General features: G+C 48.8%; 1 protein-coding gene across 2 annotated transcripts; it reads left to right on the forward strand.

The window, feature by feature from the left end:
* Positions 1–3,924: 3,924 nt before the first annotated feature.
* Positions 3,925–20,170, forward strand: FCMR (Fc mu receptor). Of its 2 annotated transcripts, none has more exons than XM_047705101.1 (8): positions 3,925–4,102; positions 11,104–11,439; positions 12,156–12,287; positions 13,304–13,526; positions 15,215–15,345; positions 15,705–15,860; positions 16,126–16,184; positions 18,453–20,170. In XM_047705101.1, exons 1-8 carry the CDS (start codon positions 4,066–4,068, stop codon positions 18,627–18,629), a joined length of 1,251 nt encoding a protein of 416 aa, XP_047561057.1. In that variant the 5' UTR covers positions 3,925–4,065; the 3' UTR covers positions 18,630–20,170. The 2 variants fall into 2 exon arrangements, with proteins under 2 accessions (XP_047561057.1, XP_047561058.1); XM_047705102.1 differs by lacking the exon at positions 3,925–4,102 and adding an exon at positions 5,386–5,464.
* Positions 20,171–20,195: the final 25 nt, after the last annotated feature.

Below are 20,195 nucleotides of genomic sequence, written 5' to 3' on the forward strand. Positions count from 1 at the left end.
ATGATTACATATCACTGAGGTCCAATAGTGCCTGCGAATCTGCTTATAGCAGTTGATTTTAATGTGTGAAGATATATTTATATATCTCGTTTGTCCAAGACTTTCCCAAGAGTCAGGACAGAACATGTCTCCCAAGAACAGTAGACAGCAGAGAGAAGCTGACTGGCATAAGGTCTTGAAACTGGTCCCCAAGGCAGGGAAACAAGGACAGTCCCCTGACCCCACAAGCTTCTCTGAAATGATGAACTCTACCAAGGAGTCTATACGATAAAAATAATAAGAGATCACCTCAGAAAGACCACATATCTAAGTAGACAGGGGACACACCATGAAGAGGAGATGATGAGACCATTGGCCCCCAGCTGGCCAGGGAGCTGAAACGGGGAAGGAAGGGGGAAGGGGAAGGAAGATGGTCCTGTAAGGCTCCAGGAATTTCTCGGGCTTGGTAAGCCCCTCCTAAAGCTGACAAGGAAATGGGCAGCCAATCCACGCTCACTAGAGACAACGTCTTTGACTAAATGTGTGGAGGTGATTACTCTAAATTTCAGATTTTTGCTCTTAAGTCACATTAAAATTCATGCAAAATTCTACGTATACAGGTTCTAGAATAATACCAGAATACCAATAATACCAGAATAATACTTAGAATAATACCAGAAGTATAGCCATATTCAGCTAAGAAGTCTTACCATTTCTTGTAGCAGAAAGCCATGAGTAGGCTTATAGTAAAAGTTAACCCTCCCAAAGCCCTGTTCCTGTGGACTGGCTCACTCTGGTCCAGGTTGTTGGAAGGTGGAAACTACAGGATGCCTGAGCCAGGTACCTCTACCTGAGTGGGACCCCCATTGAGCCCAGCAGGTGGGGGGATTCTCAGGGTGTGTCTTTGGGGAGAGCAGTGTTGGGTCATGGCAAGGACCACCTAGGATCTCAGCTCTTGGTCTGGAAAGGCCTAGGAGATGGCTCTTCGGACACTGGCGACATGGGAGGTCAAAGTGAGATGATGCTATGACAGAGCCCAACCCATAAGGACAACTTCCACCTCAGTGACAAGGGCTGATTGCCATGGCACTTACACTGTACTTCAGGCATCGTGCTAAACCCTCTGTAATGCTCTCCTCAGGCAATCCTCACAGCAACCTGATGAGAATTATCTTTCTTACCCCATCTATAACATAGGGAGGATAATAAAACCCAAGTTTTTATGAGGACTAAGTGAATTTTCCTGAAGACTTAGAACACTTCCTGGTGTACCTGGTATTATTTATTCTATCTACCTGCCTGTCACGAGACTTGCGATTTTTTCCCTGGGCTTCATCTCTCTGGTCAAACACTGGCCCCAGAGGATAGTAGGCCCTCAGGTCCCTGCATGTCAGTGGGCTTCAGCTTCTTATCCCTTCCCCTGGGAGTGGGAACTCCAGGACACTGCAGCTGCCTGAGAGGCAGAAAGGAGAGAGAAAATACAGTTGGAGAAAACAAGAGAGGGAGAAGAGAATGAAGACAGTAAACTTCTCCCACTTTGAGTTTAGCCAGGGTTCAGCCTTCCCCTGGGGACTCAGTCCCAGAGACCCTGGTGCAACATCTGGAGGTAGAGACGGACAGCCCAGGTTTGGGAGTTTTGACTCCTCAGACTCCCAACATTCCCTTCCTGCCTGGCAGTCGTGAGACCCCTAATTCTTGCTCTTAACCCCAGTGTGATATCTCTAAGGGTTTTATCTGGGCCACACATCTCCAGGCACTGCCTAGCAGGAGGCCGCCATAGTGCATCCAACCTGCATCGTCATAGACACACATGTTCACACACGTAGCCTGTTCACACACCCACACCATACACTCTGCACACATTTGCATACTCACAGACATATGCCACACGCTCACACATCACATCACACACATTCACACATGTAGTCTGTTCACACACACATACCACACACTCACACACACACCCACACTCACACACTCACAACTACACACCACAATTCACACATCACATCACACATGTTCACCCATGCAACCTGTTAACACCCACCTTCCACACACCCACACACCCTGCACACATTCACACACTCACAACCACAACCACACATTCACACATCACACATGTTCACACACACAGCATGTTCACACCCACATATCACTCTCAGACACCCCACACATATTTGCACACTCACGACACACCACATATGCCACACACACAACACATACATTCACATACTCACAACCATACGCTACACATTCACACATCACATCACACACATTTACACACTCAGTCATGCGTCTCATAATCACACCTCACATGCCACACACACATTTTTACACCACACATCATATACTCACACACTAACCTGTCACACATGACACGTTCCCATGCCATTCCTCCCGCTGTCCCGTATGGTGTGTACGTCACACACAGTCACACATCACAGTCATAGACACTCATCGCTCACATACCACACACCCACATCTACACACTCACAATCACACAGCGCACAAACACTACACATTCACACACACACACAAACCCTCTTAGGCCCACTGTCACACACATGTCACATTCTCTCTCTCCAAGGCAGTCCCAGGCCTTGAGCCCAGTGAATGGCAGAGCCCAGGAGTGGGACAGCTGTGGGGAACTGGGAAGAGCCCTCTGAGTAGGGTAGGGTGGAGGCCAACCGGAACCAAGACCTCTGGTGGTCACTCACTGACTAGAGTCCTTAGGCCTGCCCTCTGCCACCTTGGCCCAGTTCGTGGTTGGAGGAAATCAGAACCACAGTAGCTCTGTGCTGGTGGAAACCCACATAGGGGCGGGGAGGGCAGGCTGCCCGCCCACACACCCATTTCCTCTGCACCTGCTCTGGGCCTCCCATGCAAATTCTACTGAGGATGTTTTCTTTTTGTTTTTTGGAGAGCATGTGACAAATGGGGGTGTGGGGCTAGGGAAGAGCAGTGTGCACAGGACCACTGAGAAGCCTTCCCAGAAAAGAGGTGGGAAGCCTCAGTCCTCCATGGGCCCTAGAAGCTGTAGCACCTGGAGGTGGGGATGTTGGGAAGCCACCTAAAATGTCACCACCAGGAATGAAACCCTGGGGATACCCTCTTAAGGATCAGTCCCATGCATCTCCACAACAAAAGATTCTTCAACCACCTCTACGACCATGGCTCCGGCTGGGTCTTGTGAAAGCCCTGTGATATACACAGGGCAGGGACCATCACTATTTATCAATGAGAAAACTGAGGCCAGATGCTAGTAAGCACCAAGCCAGGACCAGAAGCCACATCTTCTGACTAGAATCCAAGGCTCTGTCTGTGACACCTTGTGACCAAGGGCCTCAGCATTTTGTTCTTCTCCATCAGTCACTGGACCTCCCCCAATGGTCTGTTGGGGGCTTGAAGGACCCCTCTGCTAGTCTGTGTGACTTTGGGCACTGTCACATCATCTCCTGGCAGTCCCACCTTCATTTTCTAGATAAAGAGATCTAGGCTTAGAGAAAGGGAGTGAATTCCTCAAAACCTATAGTTCAGAGTCCCACATAGTAGGTGCTCAAAATTATTTCTCATATAAGTTCAAGGTCTACAACCAGAATCTTCTGACTTCAGGCCGAAACTTCTATCCATATGGTCTTCTCCAGGTGGAGAAAATTGGTGATAAGTCTCTTTTGTCCCAAAGGCAGGGATAAAGCAAGTGACTGTGGTTCCGAAGTTAACGAACAGACATAAAGCGTGAGGACCTCCAAGAGAAAGTCCCCAAGGCAAAGAAATAGCATACCTGAGCATTTCTAGTAGCTTTCAGGAGCTTCCTCGAAGCTCTTTGAACCCTGGTGACCCATTCGCCCTCAACATAACATGTTTTCTTAATTCCTAACTTCCGCTGTGGTTTGCTGGTATTTTCTTTTTTAGTCTAAGACTAGTTAGCAAACAAAACAAGTTGTCATTTCCTCATTTTCAAGCCTTGCTCCTCTGGGGCCAGAAATCTCTTTCAAGCTCCAGATTGTAAAGGTTTCCTGGGTGAGCAGTGGGTCTCTGCTCTGGTCTTCAGGGGCTCTTGGATGGGACCTTGCTCTGGAAGGAGCCATGGACCTCTGGCTTTGGTCACTTTGCTTCCTGCCAGGTAAGTGCCACAGGAAAACACCTCACATATCTTAGGAGGTTCAAATTGGCCACAGGTAGGGGAGCTGTGGGCCATCTCTAGCTCTGCTATTCCTGGATGGGTTTAGTTGCAGACCAGTACCTAGGGCAGAATAAGGATGGAGACCATGTGAGGGCCTCTTGGGAGGCCCTCCCCACTCTCTGCTAGTGCTCCTCTCTCCACTCCAGACACATCTCCTGTGGGGCTCAGGTGTTGACTCATGAGAGCTGAAGGTGTCACCCCTCCTAGACACATTAGCCTGATAATGGGGGATTTTAGAGCAAGTGCCTCCAAATTTCTTTCTTCCTACCTCTACATTCTCTTTCTTTGGGTCTCTTTCACTGCTCATTTTCAACTTCAACTTTAAATGAAGCCTCCCTGATCCATTCAGTAACCCTGGTCCATTGCCCAAGTTCCATGTATTAATTTACAGCTATCTTCTAGGAACCCCCACTTCAATATCCCATGAAGATCTGAAATGCAACATGCCTAATACCTTACTTCAAGTTCCTCATTGGTCCCCAACAAACCAGCCATTCTATCCATCTTAACTATCTCTGATATCAACTACAGAATGCAGAATGTTTTTTTTGCCACCTCTTGCCATTTATCCCGACCCAGACTTTGACTCAGTCAATCGCCAATTCATGTAGTTTCTGGATTAGTATTACCAGAAGGAGCAGCAGTGGCAGTCTCTATAAAAAGGTAACAGAGGGAATGGGAAGGAGGAGAACACACAGTCACCCCATAACTGTCTTTCCCACTTCTTTCAACCTGACTCGCCCACAGCACCAGATTCTTCTTCCTAATGCTTGACTCTAATTATAGGAGTGCCCTTCCCAGCAACCTTCAATGGTTCCCACTTCCTACAAACTCATCCCTTGTGCTCCCCTTTTACTCTCTGAGTTTACCACAATCCCCTGAACTTCCTAACCTCCAGCCAAAGAGGAGTCCTCCTTGAACATGTGCTAGACATTCTTGCCACCATGTTCTTCCTCATACCATTCCTTCTGCTGGGAACACCCCTCCTCTCAGCTTCACCTTTTATCCTTCAAAGTCTACCTCATCCTCCACTTCCTTTTAATAGCACTTTTCAGAACCCATCTTCTGAATCTCCATAACTGACCTCATTCTGTTTTATATTGTGACTTGGCATATATTCACTTCATTTTGTTGATGAAACAGTAAACTCCTGGAGGGTCAACATTATTTTCTTATTCATATTTTCTTCCTTCCTGATAGCTTGAATATGGAAGAAAGTCAAATATTTGTTGAGTTGAAGATTAAAAACCCCTAAAAATCTAAGGAAATGCAACTTTAATGAAATGTCAGACTCTGTACATGGTAAGCAAAATGTCAGACTCTGTGGGAGATAGTAGGACTTAGGTGAACCAGTTGATGGTTAACTAAACTTAGGCCTGAGAGGAGAGAGGGGTTGGATGGAGGTAGAAGATCTCTAACAGTGAGGGGTACTTAAATTGTACCACTGCAGTCTGTCCCAAGCAATACCGCCATTCTAGCTGGGCCAGAGTGATCCCTGCTCTGGGTCCAGAACATCTCTCTTTTGTGCCCTTCCCCAAAGGGTGAGGAGTTCACAGACCCAAGGAGATTGTCCACCTCAAGCCCCATTCATGTCCCCTCTTCTAAACTTCAAGTTTCCTGTCCAAATGACTCTGGGCCCACTTTTAATGACTGTGTGAGCCTCTATCCTGGGTCTTCTATCCTAGTATTCTAATTCTATAGAAGAGTCGCCACAGGTGGCCATTCGGAATGAGATGGGTAGAACGAATACATATAAGCTGGGTTATCTGTCATGTCCATACCAGGACCTTTGTGGTGTGAACAGGAGCCAGGGATGAGAAAAGAAGGGAGATGGGACAGAGGTTAGGAATGTGGGGAACATTATTCCCAAACAGAAGTGGTTTAGAATGGACATCTAAGGAGCATGTAAATTTGCCAAGATGAGATATAGGACACACTTTTTTCAACAGTTCATTAGCTTCATTTATAACTTTAAAATACTTAGACATATGATAGCTGGGCCTTTATTTGCACTTCTGTCCCAGGTTGTACAAATGTTGGGTGGTCCTGGTTCCTAAGAACCAGGTCTAGGTCCCAAGCCATAGGTCATGGTGCCTGGAGCCCTAAATGAATTTCTGTAATAAAGCAAGGCAGAATTACATGTTGGAGGCTTTCAAATCTTTTTTTACCTTGACCCCCAAAATAATAATACATACACTTGATGTTGTGGCTGGGTCCATGCATGCGCACACACACACGCACATGCACGCACACACACGCACCCTTAAATTTATTCTTGATTTTTTAATATACTATGGGAATGAGTTTTGGACTTCAGCAGCTGGATAGATGCTGGTGTATCTTCTGAAACAGGAAGAGCTTAGAAGAAATAGGTTTTGGAAGAGAAATCAAGAATTATTTTTGTTGTTGTTGTTTGTTTTGCCATTGTAAGTTTGAAATACATCTCAGATATTCAAGTAGTTCCAAGTGGAGATACCAGAAAGGTGAGTCTAGGGAAGACAAGCCTGGAGATCAATGTTCTAGAGAAATTTACAGAGAGCTGGCATTACAAGCCATGGACCTAAATGAGCTTGTGGGGTGGGGGAGTAAGGGAAGACCAAGAAAAGAACCGGCCCAAGTTCCAGGCCCTGGGGGAACCCAACACTGAGAGGTGGATAGAGAAGGAGAAGAAAGTAGGGAAATTTAAAAGGAGCAGTCATTCAGAATGTGGTGTCAGAGAAGCCACAAGACGTACGTGTTTCAAAGTAGAAGGGCTCAGGTCCCTCAAAGGCTGCCAAGAGGCAAGTAAAACAAAAACACCAAATGTAAGGAAAACTTGGGGAAAAAGAAATTTGGGGAAAAAAGGAAACTTTTGCTGAACTTGCCCAGCAGTTCTGGTGGAATCTTGGAGACAAAATTCGGACAGGTGTGCGTGGAAGAGGAAGTAGGAGGTGTGGAGATGGAGTCCGTGATTATGACGACTCGTCTAAGAAAGAGAACAGAAGAGGGGTAGCAAACAAGTAAACGGAGGGTTTTTTTCAGCTCAGACATTATCAGAGCAGGTGTGTAAGCCACGGCAATGCGGGCGGAGAAGAGACCAATGGTACAGGGAGGAGAGAGGGACAGCGGCACCGGAGAAGTTCTAAAGAAAGTGAGCAGGATGGACTCAGGACTGGCTTGTGGGAGGAGGGAAAGAAGGACTGGCTTGTGGGAGGAGAGAGTGCACTCCATTCCTCGTGACAGGACAAAGTGCAGACCGCCGGCCTGGACACACATGTTGGGTATGCAGGGATGAGAAACTGTCAGACGTTTCTCATTCTTTTTTAAAAATTCACACTCCATGGCTCAGTGGGTTAAGCCGCTGCCTTCGGCTCAGGTCATGATCCCAGGTCCTGGGTTCGAGCCCCGCATCGGGCTTTCTGCTCAGTGGGGAGCCTGCTTCCTCCTCTCTCTCTGCCTGCCTCTCTGCTTACTTGTGATTTCTCTCTGTCAAATAAATAAATAAAATCTTTAAAAAAAAAATTCACACTCCAGGGACGCTTGGGTGGCTCAGTTGGTTGGACGACTGCCTTCGGCTCAGGTCATGATCCTGGAGTCCCGGGATCGAGTCCTGCATCGGGCTCCCAGCTCCACGGGGAGTCTGCTTCTCTCTCTGACCTTCTCCTCACTCATGCTCTCTCTCACTGTCTCTCTCTCAAATAAATAAGTAAAATCTTAAAAAAAAAATTCACACTCCATCTGACAAACATAAAAATCTCAGGCCAGCTTCCTTCTTCCAGACATAATTCTGCTGTGACTTGAGTTGACAGGGTTCTCATCACCTGAAAAACCATGGCTACAGAATCCAAAGTCTACCTCCAGAGCACCACCCCAGCCAAGACCCTGTGGGCATTCACCGTGTTTCTCAGCATGGAAATAATGTGTTTTTCCCCATACTCCAAATACACACACACACACACACACACACACACACACACACAGATATGTACAAATACACACACACACACACACACACACTTATATCCAATTATATGTTGAGAGGGACTTTTCAAAGCACGTATATCCCTGTCCCCTACCATCACCATGAAAACCAAGTCACCAACTTAGAGATCAATGCCGCTGACTGAGGAGTCTCTCTAAAATACCAATATTATACAGGGTGAGTCCTTAGGCACCTCTTCCACCCCTCCCATTAGTCCCCAGAATCATTTGGAAATACAGCTATATAGTTTGGAATTGCAAAATTCAAGCGCACCTAGGATGCTTATTTTAAAATGCAGGTGCACAGGCCCCGCTGTAGATAAACGTAACCACCGCGCTGAAAGGGGGGATCAGGTCATCTGCAGCCCTAGTGAGTTTCTCCAACACGTATCTGATGCACACGGAGCATAAGTTCTATTTTTTAAAAAAAATATTTTATCTATATATTAGAAAGAGAGAAAAAGAATAAGCAGGGGATGGGTAAGGGCAGAGGGAGAAGCAGACTCCCGGCTAAGCAGGCAGCCCGACGTAGGACCCCATCCCAGGACCCTGCGATCATGACCCAAGCCAAAGTCAGATGCTTAACCAACTGAGCCATCCAGATGCCCCTGTGCATAAGTTCAAAGTCAGGAGGTTATATCTGTCTTTTCTCTCTTTGGGAAATCTGCTTTACTAAGCCTTGTGTGTGGGCTAGAAGCTCCTATGAACTCCACAGAGATCTGGGGTCTGGCCATTTCACATCTCACTGACTCGTGCTTCCTTGGGACCAGAGATCATTGTAGCCAGCAGCTTTTCCTGTGTTTCATCCATTCAGAGTTTTCACAGTAAGGATGCCTTAGTCTGTTCTGACCACTTCAATAAAATACCATAGACAGTGCGACTTTAACAATAGATATTTATTTCTCGCAGTCCTGGAAACTAGAAGCCCTTAGATCAAGGTGCCGGCAAATATTGTCCATGGTGATGGTCATCTCCCTGGCTTACAGACAGCCCCCATCTCCTTGGGTATCCACGTGGCCTCTTCTCGTGTCCATGGAGGGAATGAGAACACTAATCCCATTATGAGGGCTTCACTAACCTTGTCTAACTCTGATTACTTCCCAAAGGCTCCACCTCCTAGGACCGTCACACTGAAGGTTAGGGCTTCAAATCATTAATTCTAAAAGGATGGTCCAAAAATACATGTTCACTGGCAGGTGCTGGACCTCACACACAGGTGCGGGCTGTCTGGTCACACAGGGTAATTCCCCCACCCCTTGACTGGGTCTTTGTTTTTGAATGGGTCACCCTTCCATCGCCATGTTCCAGTCATGAGGCTGCCTCACACACCTCAGTTTCCGGCAGGGTGGAAGCAGGGTTGGATTACTAGTGTGAGGGCCCCGGCAGATATCACGTGTCTGGCTGGCCCCTGTGCTTCTCCCTACCCCGTGGGCACCAGCTACACTCTCAGACTTGAACAGGCTCCTGTAAATAGTCCCCGCCCAGCACTTCGTCCCCACTCACACTCCCGTGATGGTTTCAACCTCTTCACTGTTATCCACGCTCTCCGTCTCTCCAGAACGTCCTCCTCAGCTCTCTCTCTGCTCATCCGGAAACCTCAAGCCCTGCTTTCCTTGACTTCCCTTCTTGCCTTTCCTCGCCTTACTAAACTCATCGGAGCTATTCTTAATGTGGTCGGTGGATGAATTTCCAGAAATTCGTCAACTCCTCTCTGCCCCCACCAACAGGCCATGTTCTCTCTGCGACCCTCGCCTCTTTGGGGGCCGTACTCACTGCCTGGAAGAGTCTCTCCTCCTCCACGCAAGTCCCCTGGGCCCTCCCCCCCACATGCACATTCCTATTCTTACTCCTATCCCCTCTTCCCAGAAATATGTGGACATTTATTGGGACCCACTCGGCTGGTAATTAATCATATTTGGACTTAGCTCCTCTCCAGCTGACTCAACAGCATTAGACCTATCTCTCTCAGCCAGAGCATAAGCGCTTTGATTTCAGGGACTCATGTACCATGATGTATCCCTCCCCGAGTCACCCCCTCCCTGCCTGCACAAGGTGCATACGCCTGGGCACATATGCACGCACACTGACACACTCCCTTGTGTTCCACCCGTGTTCCCTGCTTCAGGGAAGGTGCTCATCACTCTCTCGGCTGCCCTTCACGCCCAGTCTTCCAGGTCACAATGGAGACATCGCTTCTTCCAGAATCCCTCCCTAAGGCTACACCAGCCCTCTGCACGCCCTCACTGCTTCCTTCCTCGCAGGGAACGCTGCGTATTTCCGGCGTGGGCTTTACCCCGCTGTGCTGGTGCTATAGTGACTGGCCATTTGTATCGCCCACCAAAGGAGTCACTCTGTGCATGGAGGGAGGCCAGCAGCCTTCCTGCCACATGAAAGGCATTCGATAAATGTTCTGGGTTGTTTTTTTTTTTTAAATGATTTAACAAATGAAACCGAGGGTGAACAGTTGTTTTGGCTGAGTGGATCTGAGCAAAACAGAATTAGACAGAAAACCTCCTGCAGCAAAATCGCACTGTGCCTCCTAGCTCCACATGGAAGTCACTGGGGCACTATGGGCTGTGTAGGGTCGCCGTGGGAGAGCCTCTCTCCTTGGAGTAGGGCAGTACTTTGACTATATTCTTAGGGGGTTGGTGTCTGGGAACTTATGGGTTTGGGTTTGAATGAGGTTGAAGGTTATGTTAAGGCTTAGGCTGGGAGAGATCTGTCTGGAAGCCAGGCTTGGTCCAAAGGGACCAGGGCATAGAGCCGGGTGGAGGACATACCCAGGGTTAGGGATGAGGCCAGGGCTAGAGATCGGAAGAGGGCTGGGGCTAAGGGCCGGCTGAGGCTTGGGCTGATGATGAGATGGGGCTGGAGCTAGGGATGAGTGCAAAGCTGGCGGGGGCCTGGTTTGGAAATAGGGTTGGGGTTGGAGTTGTGGTTGGGAACGGGGCTTCCTCTACATTAACTCTCTCTCCCTGCAGTGGCTGGGGCTCTGAAGATCCTCCCAGAAGTAAAGATGGAGGGAGTGCTGGGTGGATCCATTACCATTGAGTGCCCGCTTCCCCAGGTGCATCTGAGGCTCTACCTGTGCCGGGAAATGGTCAAGACTGGAGGTTGTGCCACCGTGGTGTCCAGCAAGAACTTTGTCAAGGAAGAATACAAGGAACGAGTCACCCTGAAGCCTTATCCAGATAAGAATCTGTTCCTCGTAGAGGTGACAGAGCTGACCAAGAGCGATAGTGGGGTCTATGCCTGTGGGACAGGCATGAACACAGACCGAGGCAAGACCCAGCTAGTCACCCTGACTGTCTTCAGTGGTAGGTGTCCCAGGCTCAGTGCACCCAGCAAATGTCTTCACCCGCGACGGCCGAGACAGCCACCGTTCCCCCAGACTCTCATGCTATTGCCATGTTAGCCAATCCAAAGATATTGGGATTTGTATAGTTGAAACCTCACAGTCCCCCCAATTTCCTGTCCAAACCATATGAAAGGAACAAGACCAGCACTCTTCTTATAACACTTGCTGTGCTGTACTGTATCCATCCTACCCAAGGCCTAAGAGGAGTGGGGGTTTAAGATTGAGGAGGGGCTCTGAGACAGGAAGAAGTTAGAAGTGAAAGGACATAATTGTCCTACACAGTTGCCCCATAAGAAATATCAGGAACAACTATTAAGGAAAGACAGTAACTTTCAAGCCACATTTGTAAGCCAAACTTGGTACTTTATAATCGGATCCTTTCCATATGTCTTCTGCATCCCACCTTCTTCCATTCCTCCACTGAATTCCTAACTCAATTGCAGCCTCGAATCCCAGTGGTGGTTAGTGCAAAAGTTGGTTGAGTGAAGGCGAAAGAGAATTTCTTCTGGGGAAGTCTCCAGTCCGCTTCTTTTTGTGCTCTTCCTGGTGGAGTCTGCCGTCATCCACTTGCTGCCATCCACCCTGGCTGGGTCAGCTTCAGTTCCTACTGGCCTCCCTTCCCCAGGTCTCAGTCTGGTCTTAGAGCCCACAGGTATATTCCCCTTGCCTCCATAGAGTATGAGCCATTCTGGGAAGAGGAGCCGATGCCTGAGCCCCCACGTTGGCCTCACAAATTTCTACATATGCCGGTGCCCCCTTGGCTCCAGATGCCTGCACGTGACAGTTCTTTTGAATTCGTACCTAAAGGTCAGTTCATCAAAGGTAAGGTGGGAGAGGAGGTGGGAGAGATGATGTGGCATTGTGACAGTGGAGGAGGGGGGATGCGTTCAGTTCATCGAATTGTTGGCAGAGTACAGCTGAGTCTCAGATGTGTATTTCCCTGTCTTGGGAGAGGGTATCTCCCTAAGATCAGCATCCTATGTCCTTCAAGCCCAACCTAAAGCCTTGTCCACTTGGCACTAATTGCAGGACTTACACATCACCACCAGGTGGCACCACAAGTAATGAAGTCTGTGCTCCATTCACAAAATCTTAGTTCTTATATGAATGACTTACAGAAGCCAAGACTGGGCAGAACTTTTCCAGCCAGAGGTCCTGATGCCTCCTGTTCCCCATAGGGCCATCTACATTTGCTGGAATACAGTGATTTTAACCATTCCATTTTGCAATAAAAGACTGATGATTATACTAACTATACTATAATTATATACTGATGATTATACTAACGGTATCTTTACATTCCTATATCCTTTTCCTGTTTTAAATGCATTTTGACATGCAATATTTCCACCACATCTTCACATATATCTTGTGAGGTAGATACATTAATTGAACAATTGATACCCTGGAGGACTTTGCTAGGCTCCAAGAGAGATAGTGTAACTGAGTGTACCATATACCCAAGGTTGTGACTGATAGGTGTAGGATGGAGAATAGGCAAGCACACAAATACAGCATAGGGCAGAGTGGGGATGGAACTACAAACAGGATTTTCCCCATGCTCAGAGGAGAGCAAGCTCTTCTGCCTGGGAACTCCAAGAAGGCTTCCTGGAGAAAATGGCATTTTGAAGCAAATATATATAGAAAAATATATAGAATAGCAAATATACTAGGTGTAGAGGACATGCTAAGAAGGCATTTCAGCCATGAGGACTTCAAGTACAGAGTCTAAGTAAAGAGAAGGAGTGTGTTCAGGAAAGAGAGGGTGACCTAATCCTGCTGTGTGTATAGGGAAAATCACTTATTTCTGCTATCTCCTGCAGTTACCACACCAGCTGAAAGGACAGAGGCCCCTCCAGAAAGCCACTCCTCCCCCACCTCCCCAACCTCTCACCACCTTCGAGTTTCCAGAGCGTCTTCAGTAGCAGCTTCCAACCCCCCAACCTTCCTGCCATCTACCAGAGCCTCAGAGACCTCAGCTCCAGAGGGGCTGCTTAAGCCCCAGACAGCCAGCTACAACTACCACACCAGGCTTCACAGGCACAGGTAAGAGGTCTCCACCACCCAGAATGGGCTAGAGGTCAGGCAATGTAGTCAAGAGGTAGGAGACCCACTGAACTCTTCCCGCAACATCTGCTGACAGAGACACCCTTCTTGCCTTTAGGCCCCTGTGGGCCATACGACCTCTGAGTGGAGCACATTAGCTCATTAGTCCAATGACAAGAATACATTTGGCAATGCCCTGGCAGGAGATCCTGTAGGAAGGAGAGCCAAATCTTTTAAGTCGCTCAGCATTCATTCAGATCTGCTTTGATGGGGAACTAAATAAGAAAAAAAAAAAAAACTAATGAAACTATTAACTATTCAATCGATTTCACCTGTTTTCTTTTGCTTTTTTCAGTGTGGCTAGGATATTTAAAATTACATGTGTAATTTTAACGTAGTATTTCTACTGGAGGGCGCTGGTCTAAAGGCTGGGGCACACCCAGGAAAGTGCTGCAATGGATCACTAGGGGGCAGCATTAGAGCAGCCTCCAAAGGAAACCTGTAAGAATTGGAATTATTTTTGCCTAAGCAAAGACAAGCATGTTGGTGAGGAAAGGGACCTCCAGCGTCATTTGTGTTTTATAGATGAGGAACTGAGGTCATCAGAACTACGTGTTTTCAAATAGAACCAGGACTCCTGATTCCTAGTTCAGTAGACTCCACCAGCCAGCCAGTGGAGAACTCAAGTTAGTTCAACCATCATTTTCTTTCTTTATTTCCTTTTTTTTTTTTTTTAAGATTTATTTATTTGAGAGAGAGAGAAAGCACAAATGGGAGGGGAAGAGAGAGCGGGAGAGATAATCTCAAGCAGACTCTGTGCTCAGCACTGAGCCGTCTGGGGGCTCACTCTTACAACCCTGAGGTCATGACCTGAGCTGAAACCAAGAGTCAGAAGCTCAACTGACTGCACCACCCAGGTGTCCCTCAACCAACATTTTCTCAGTTTCTACTATCTGCCAGGCATTGTGCTCTGTCCTGAAAATGTAAGAAAGACGAAAACATGAAATATCCAGGTCTTCTCTTACTAACGCCAGTCTGATTGTAGTAAGTGCTGTAATCCGTTTAAACACAAGAACTGAGGACAGTGAGAAAAAAATAATTCTAGTTTGCCATGGTTTCAGGAGAAAATAGAACTGATGTACTCACCCTTTAAGGAAAGTAAAATTTCAATCTGTAGACAACATGGAGGGAAGACCTTCTAAGCAGAGGACACCCCATGTGAGAAACATCTTTTCCACTGTTATAAGAAACTTAATTTGCTTAGTATTTGCACTAATTTTGTAAAGAAACTGAGATGCAAACAGTCAGAGGGGAACTGACATTTACTGATTGCTGCTTGGACCAGGTGTTTTCCCTTCTTTATACCTACAATTTTGTTTCATCCTTGAACAGTTCCGTGAAATAGGCTTTGCTCTACCCATTTCTCTGGAAATGAGGCTCAGTGAAGTTCGGAGACTGATTCAAGATCACACGGCCAGTAGAAAGTTGAATTTATATCCAAGTTTATATCCAGGTTTCATGACTCCATAGACAAGGCTCTTTGAGGGCGGGATGGGGGGAAGGCTTTTCTTAAGAAAGGGACAAACCTCTGAGCCATTTCCCAAAAAGTTGGCTATTTGGGAATGCTGCCTTAAACCTCCCTCCCTCCCAGACCTCTTCCTTCCCTCTCCCTCTCCTTTATTCCTCAGAGCCTTCCACCAGGAACCCGTGCCTGGGTTGGAAGACCAAGGATTTCACATCCTGGTCCCCACCACCCTGGCCCTCATCCTGGTGGCACTGCTGGGGCTGTTGATGAAAAGGGTCATCCAAAGGAGAAAAGGTGAGCGGCTGGGGGCTCAGTTGGGACGAGGGGAGCTGTGAGAAAGGCCCATTCAGACTCCGCTGGAAGTCCCCCCCCAACCCCCCCAAGAGAAAATTCAGGAGCTTCAGATGGGCAGCCTGGGGCATGAGAAACGTGGCAGGGGGTCTATGGTCTGGAAAGGGGGATGGGGACGTGGAGGGCGGCCTGGGGCCTTTGGTCTTTCGTGTTGGGCCCGGCTGTGGCTCATACATTAGGAGCATCTCCACGGCGGACCCGGCCAAGCGCCCCGGGGAGAGAGACAGCCCGTAGTTTCCTGGGACCCGAGTGAGGGGGACGGTGGCTAAGAACCCCGACACCTTTCTCCTCTTCCCGGGCAGCCCTCTCCAGGCGGGTCCGCCGAGCGGCCGTGAGGATGCGCGCCCTGGAGGCGTCCCAGCGGCCCCAGACGCAGCGGCCCCGCGCCTCGCAGCCGCCGCGCTCCCAGAACATCTACAGCGCGTGCCCGCGGCGCGCCAGGGCAGCGGACGCTGAGGGTGAGCGGGGAGCCGGGGGCCGGGCGCCGGGCGCCGGGGGGACAGAGGGCGGGGCCGGGCGGGGCCGGGCGGGGGCCACGCGGAGCGAGACCCTTGAGCAGCAAGGGGCCGCAGAAATTGCACGGACGCCAAGACTGCGCCGGAGCCCCTTGCCTCCGGGAACGCCCGCGCCTCCGCTCCCGCTCCGCCTCCCCAGGGCTTCCGGCGGGGCGGGGGCGGGCAGGACCGCGGTCACGCCCTCACCTCGGTCTTCTGGTCTCCTTAGGTGAGGGGGAGGTACCTCTCCCAGGCCTCCGAGCGTCCGCGCCCCCTGCCGCTCCGCAGGTAAGCTCTGCCCCGCCCCTGCTTGGCAGCGGGGCCCGAAGCTGGCCCTAGACCTGAGCTTGGCCCTGGGAGGAGGCGGCTCCCGAAGCTGCCTGTTAGCCGGAGGGCACGGCTTTCCCAGCAGCTCCTGGGCCCCTAGTCTGGGAAGAGGTTGGGAAGAGGTTGTGTCAGTTTCCTCCTTTGAGGGTGTCGGTAGACTGAGAGTCCAACAATCGTGGTAGACTCCGTTACCTGGCCTCTAGCCGTGGGATAAGTTGGGGTTAGTAGAGGCGAGGGATGGCCGTTCTACACACGAAGAAGGGCTTTCATGTGAAAGAGCTGCGATTTCCAGGAGGTCTTAGGGATTGGAGTCTACCCAGTTTTACTTCAATATGAGGGAGAAATTTCTAGTAAACTCTGTCCATGAGGGGAGACACCTTGCCCATCACTGGAGGTACTAAGCCTGGCCTAGAGGATGACTTGCCGGACAGATGTCAAGACGCAGACAGGATTCAACCCTTGGCTGAGGAGGAGTCCTCTAGAAATCTATGAATGGCCATACAGAACTCCTCTGTGGATAGCCATTGGCAGACGGGTAACAAGTTGTCCATTCATTTTTGTTTATCCAAATTAAGAAGAGAAACTATTTTATTCTCTAAAGTAACCCAGAGTAGTTGAAGACTACTACTACTATTGCCCCAGGAACCAGGAAAAAACTAAGCTTGGTGGATGTCCTAGTTTTAATTGGGGCGTTGACAAAGCTAATGCAACAGACCCTAAACCACAGGGCTCACGAATGGAAACCTGTTTTCCTCCCAAGTTAAGGCAGGGAACCAGGAAGAGGTGGCCAAAGCCACCAGGTCATCCAGGGACTCAAACAACTTCTGTCTTGTTGCTGCACTATCCTCTGGAGTCTTGTCTGGTCCACCATCAGTGCTCAGTCACAGCCTCATGTCTCCATTCCAGCCCCTAAGAGAAAGCAAAAGGTGTTTCTTTAAGACCATGACCCTGAGGTTTCATGCATCCCATCCAGTCACATCCCATTGTCCATAGCCTAGTCATGTAGCCACACCTATCTTCAAGGGAGACTGAGACATGGACTCCCTAACTGGACAATTGTGTGCCTTGCTAAAAAGGTACAGTGATGCCCAGTAACCAGTAACAGCTCTGCCATAGTCACCTCCAGCTTCCTGACTTTGCCCTTACCCACCCCTGCTAGAGAAGGCTCGTAGTAGCATAGGTATGGCCCGGCAGCACCATCTACCGTTACATCAGCCCTTCCTCTTGAACTTCCCCGCTGCCACACACACCCTCACCCGAGCCTGTACTTTGCTCCCATCTTACACTCCCTCCCTGCTTGAAACTCTCATTCCCACTATTAGGGATAAAACTCTTGACCAAACCAGTCTACCACAAGGTGTGTATTGTTAATGGCTCAATATTTTAGCTTTCATAGGGAGCGTCTTGATTTTTCAAGCAGAATAAATTAATCTTAGGTGACGGATGGTGACAAGCAGTGGGAGATATATCTTTGAAACACATTGCAGCTCATTCTCTCTCTGCTGACGTTCACAAAGTAGTAGTTGCTTTCCATGACTGAGCACTTCCTGAGTGCCACCATGCTCATGGGCCCGAACTTGCTGTTCTCAGCACTTGTATTTCAATACGTGACTCTCCCTCCTGAAGCCTTTTTGGGTAGATGTTATAATAATTGTGCAGTGTTGGAATCAATGCGCAGTGCTGTCCTCCCCCAAACTGACCCATCCTGAAGGCAGATGATCTTGAAGTTTCTTTCCGGGGAAGAGGAGCACCACTGTGCCCAAGCAGCCTACGGCCTTCCTCCTCTTCCCTACCCAGCCCCTTCCTGGAATGTACTGTTATGCCACATCACAGCCGCTCTTAGTCCTTAAAGAGGTGCAAGGGATGACTCACCGTGCTTCTGAATAACTCCCTAAGAAGATGCATATTTATTCCACAAGTCACACTGTCTAATCCCAGAGGGGAAACTCCTCTGGCAGCTGAGTCTCCTTCAGACCCATGCTTAGCCAGGTGACTTGAGCCTGAACCCCATTTAAGGTATTTCCTGCCCACATTAGATTTAAGTGGTTTCCAGTTATCTGAGGTGAGACGCCACCCTGAAACTGCCCAAGGCAGAGCCACCTCTGTGTCTTTGCCTTCTAGAAATCGGCAACCATGCACATGCCCCCATTGCCCACTGTGGAAATCTATCTGGAGAGATACTAAAATCACCCTACTCAGATCCAGTGATGCTTGTTTGCTGGTTCCCAGGTATCCGATGCTCTCTGGCTCCATGCCCCGTCTCTGAAGACCAGCTGTGAATACATGAGCCTCTACTACAAGCCTGCTGTCAAAGCGGAGGACACGGATGCTGATGATTATGTCAATATCCCCTGTCTGACTCACCTAGCCAGCTGTCCCCCTGGGCCTAGACCCTGGTGCCAATGAGTCCTGTCTAGCTGCTGGATTCCAATACTTGCTCTGTTTCCAGAGCCCTCGTTACCTCCCATGCCAACCTTGAGTCTCATTCCCTTGTCTCCTGAGAATAGCTCAGTAACCTCTCCCAGCTCTTCTCGCACCCCTCTGCAGCCCCCTGTGGTTTTCAAGTGGGCCCTGGGCACACAGAGCATTTGTCCCAGTGCCAACTGCTTCCTCTCCAAGCCATGGGATTCAAAAAGTATCTTCAATCACAGGGTCTTCGCTGCCCCGGCTCTAGACTCATGGCATCAGGCTGGAGATAGGCATAGGTGTTGCTTCAGGAGACTTTCTCAGGCTTGGGCGTCACACCAGTAGAAGGCTCCTGGACCTCCTAGTGAGGCCATGCCTCAGTCCTGTGAGTTGGTTGACATGATGAAAGGTTGTAAATTTTCAGAGCTTAGGCTTGTTAGTGTCAGTGCTCCTAAATCCTCTATACTGTCTCCCTCCCTTGATGTACATAAGTGCCGTGACCCCAGTGTCTCCCCTCTTTTAAAAATAGGATGTTATTAAAAATAGGATGTGTTATCTCTTTATCTTCCTTCCATGGCTTAGCAGTGATATTTGTGCACTTTGCGTTGGTCTGTTTTGGCCATCCCAAACCGTTAACATCTCTCTGCATTCAGAAATGCCGCCTCATCTCTTTGCCAGGTAACTTCTGGCAAGGTAGGGAGGAAAGTGGCTTCTTGGAGGGCCTACCACTCTCCAAAAGCACTTATGTCATGAAGGGAGAGATCGCCCACCTCCTGCATAGACCTTCTCTTAAGTTTTCCAGGCAAGGGCATAGGCAGACTGAAGTCAACTACAAAGTTCAGCCAGAGCTCGGGACTAGAGATCACCCCAGTCTTGCTGTTAGGAAGAAGACCTTTCCTGGAGCCATATCTCTGCCTCACCGGCACTTACCCACACTTAGGAAGAAGAGGCTGTCAGAACTGAGTTTCCTGCTTCTTATTAGCAGGGAGTGGCATCAAAGATTGGACAGTCATGTGATGACACCATTAGCCGTGTCAGCTTGACAATGGCACCCTCTCCAGCAGCAAGTAAGAATAAGTAGTATAAGAAAGGAGGGCCCCCCAAGGAGAAGGGATGGGGAGAAATGAAATGTTTAGTGAGCCTGCTTCATGCCTGGCCTTAGCCTGCATTGTATCTTCCATCATTTACATTCCAAATGGATGCCCCCTCACCTCCTCCCCATTGCTGTGTTCCTGCAGATCTCATGGCAATATGGTTTCTATGTCCTGAAGTGCAACTTTATATCCCAGCACCCCTCATTGTTCCTCAATCATTCAAAGACAGACAAAAAAATCCAGTTTATTAAGCATTTACTTAGCACTTACCCACTGCCCCCCATGGTGTCAAGCATCATGGAGGATAAAAAAAGAATGGGGCACGGTCCTTGCTGCCAACACAGAACTTACAGTCTGATGAATAAATACGGCATCAATTAAACACTGATAGAAATTAAATAGAGTTGTAATAAATATAGAAATCTACTTTGTAGATTATTCACAGCATCCAAGAGAACCTTCCATGACTGTC

The sequence above is a fragment of the Lutra lutra genome, chromosome 15, assembly GCF_902655055.1.
Source record: "Lutra lutra chromosome 15, mLutLut1.2, whole genome shotgun sequence".
NCBI lineage: Eukaryota > Metazoa > Chordata > Mammalia > Carnivora > Mustelidae > Lutra > Lutra lutra.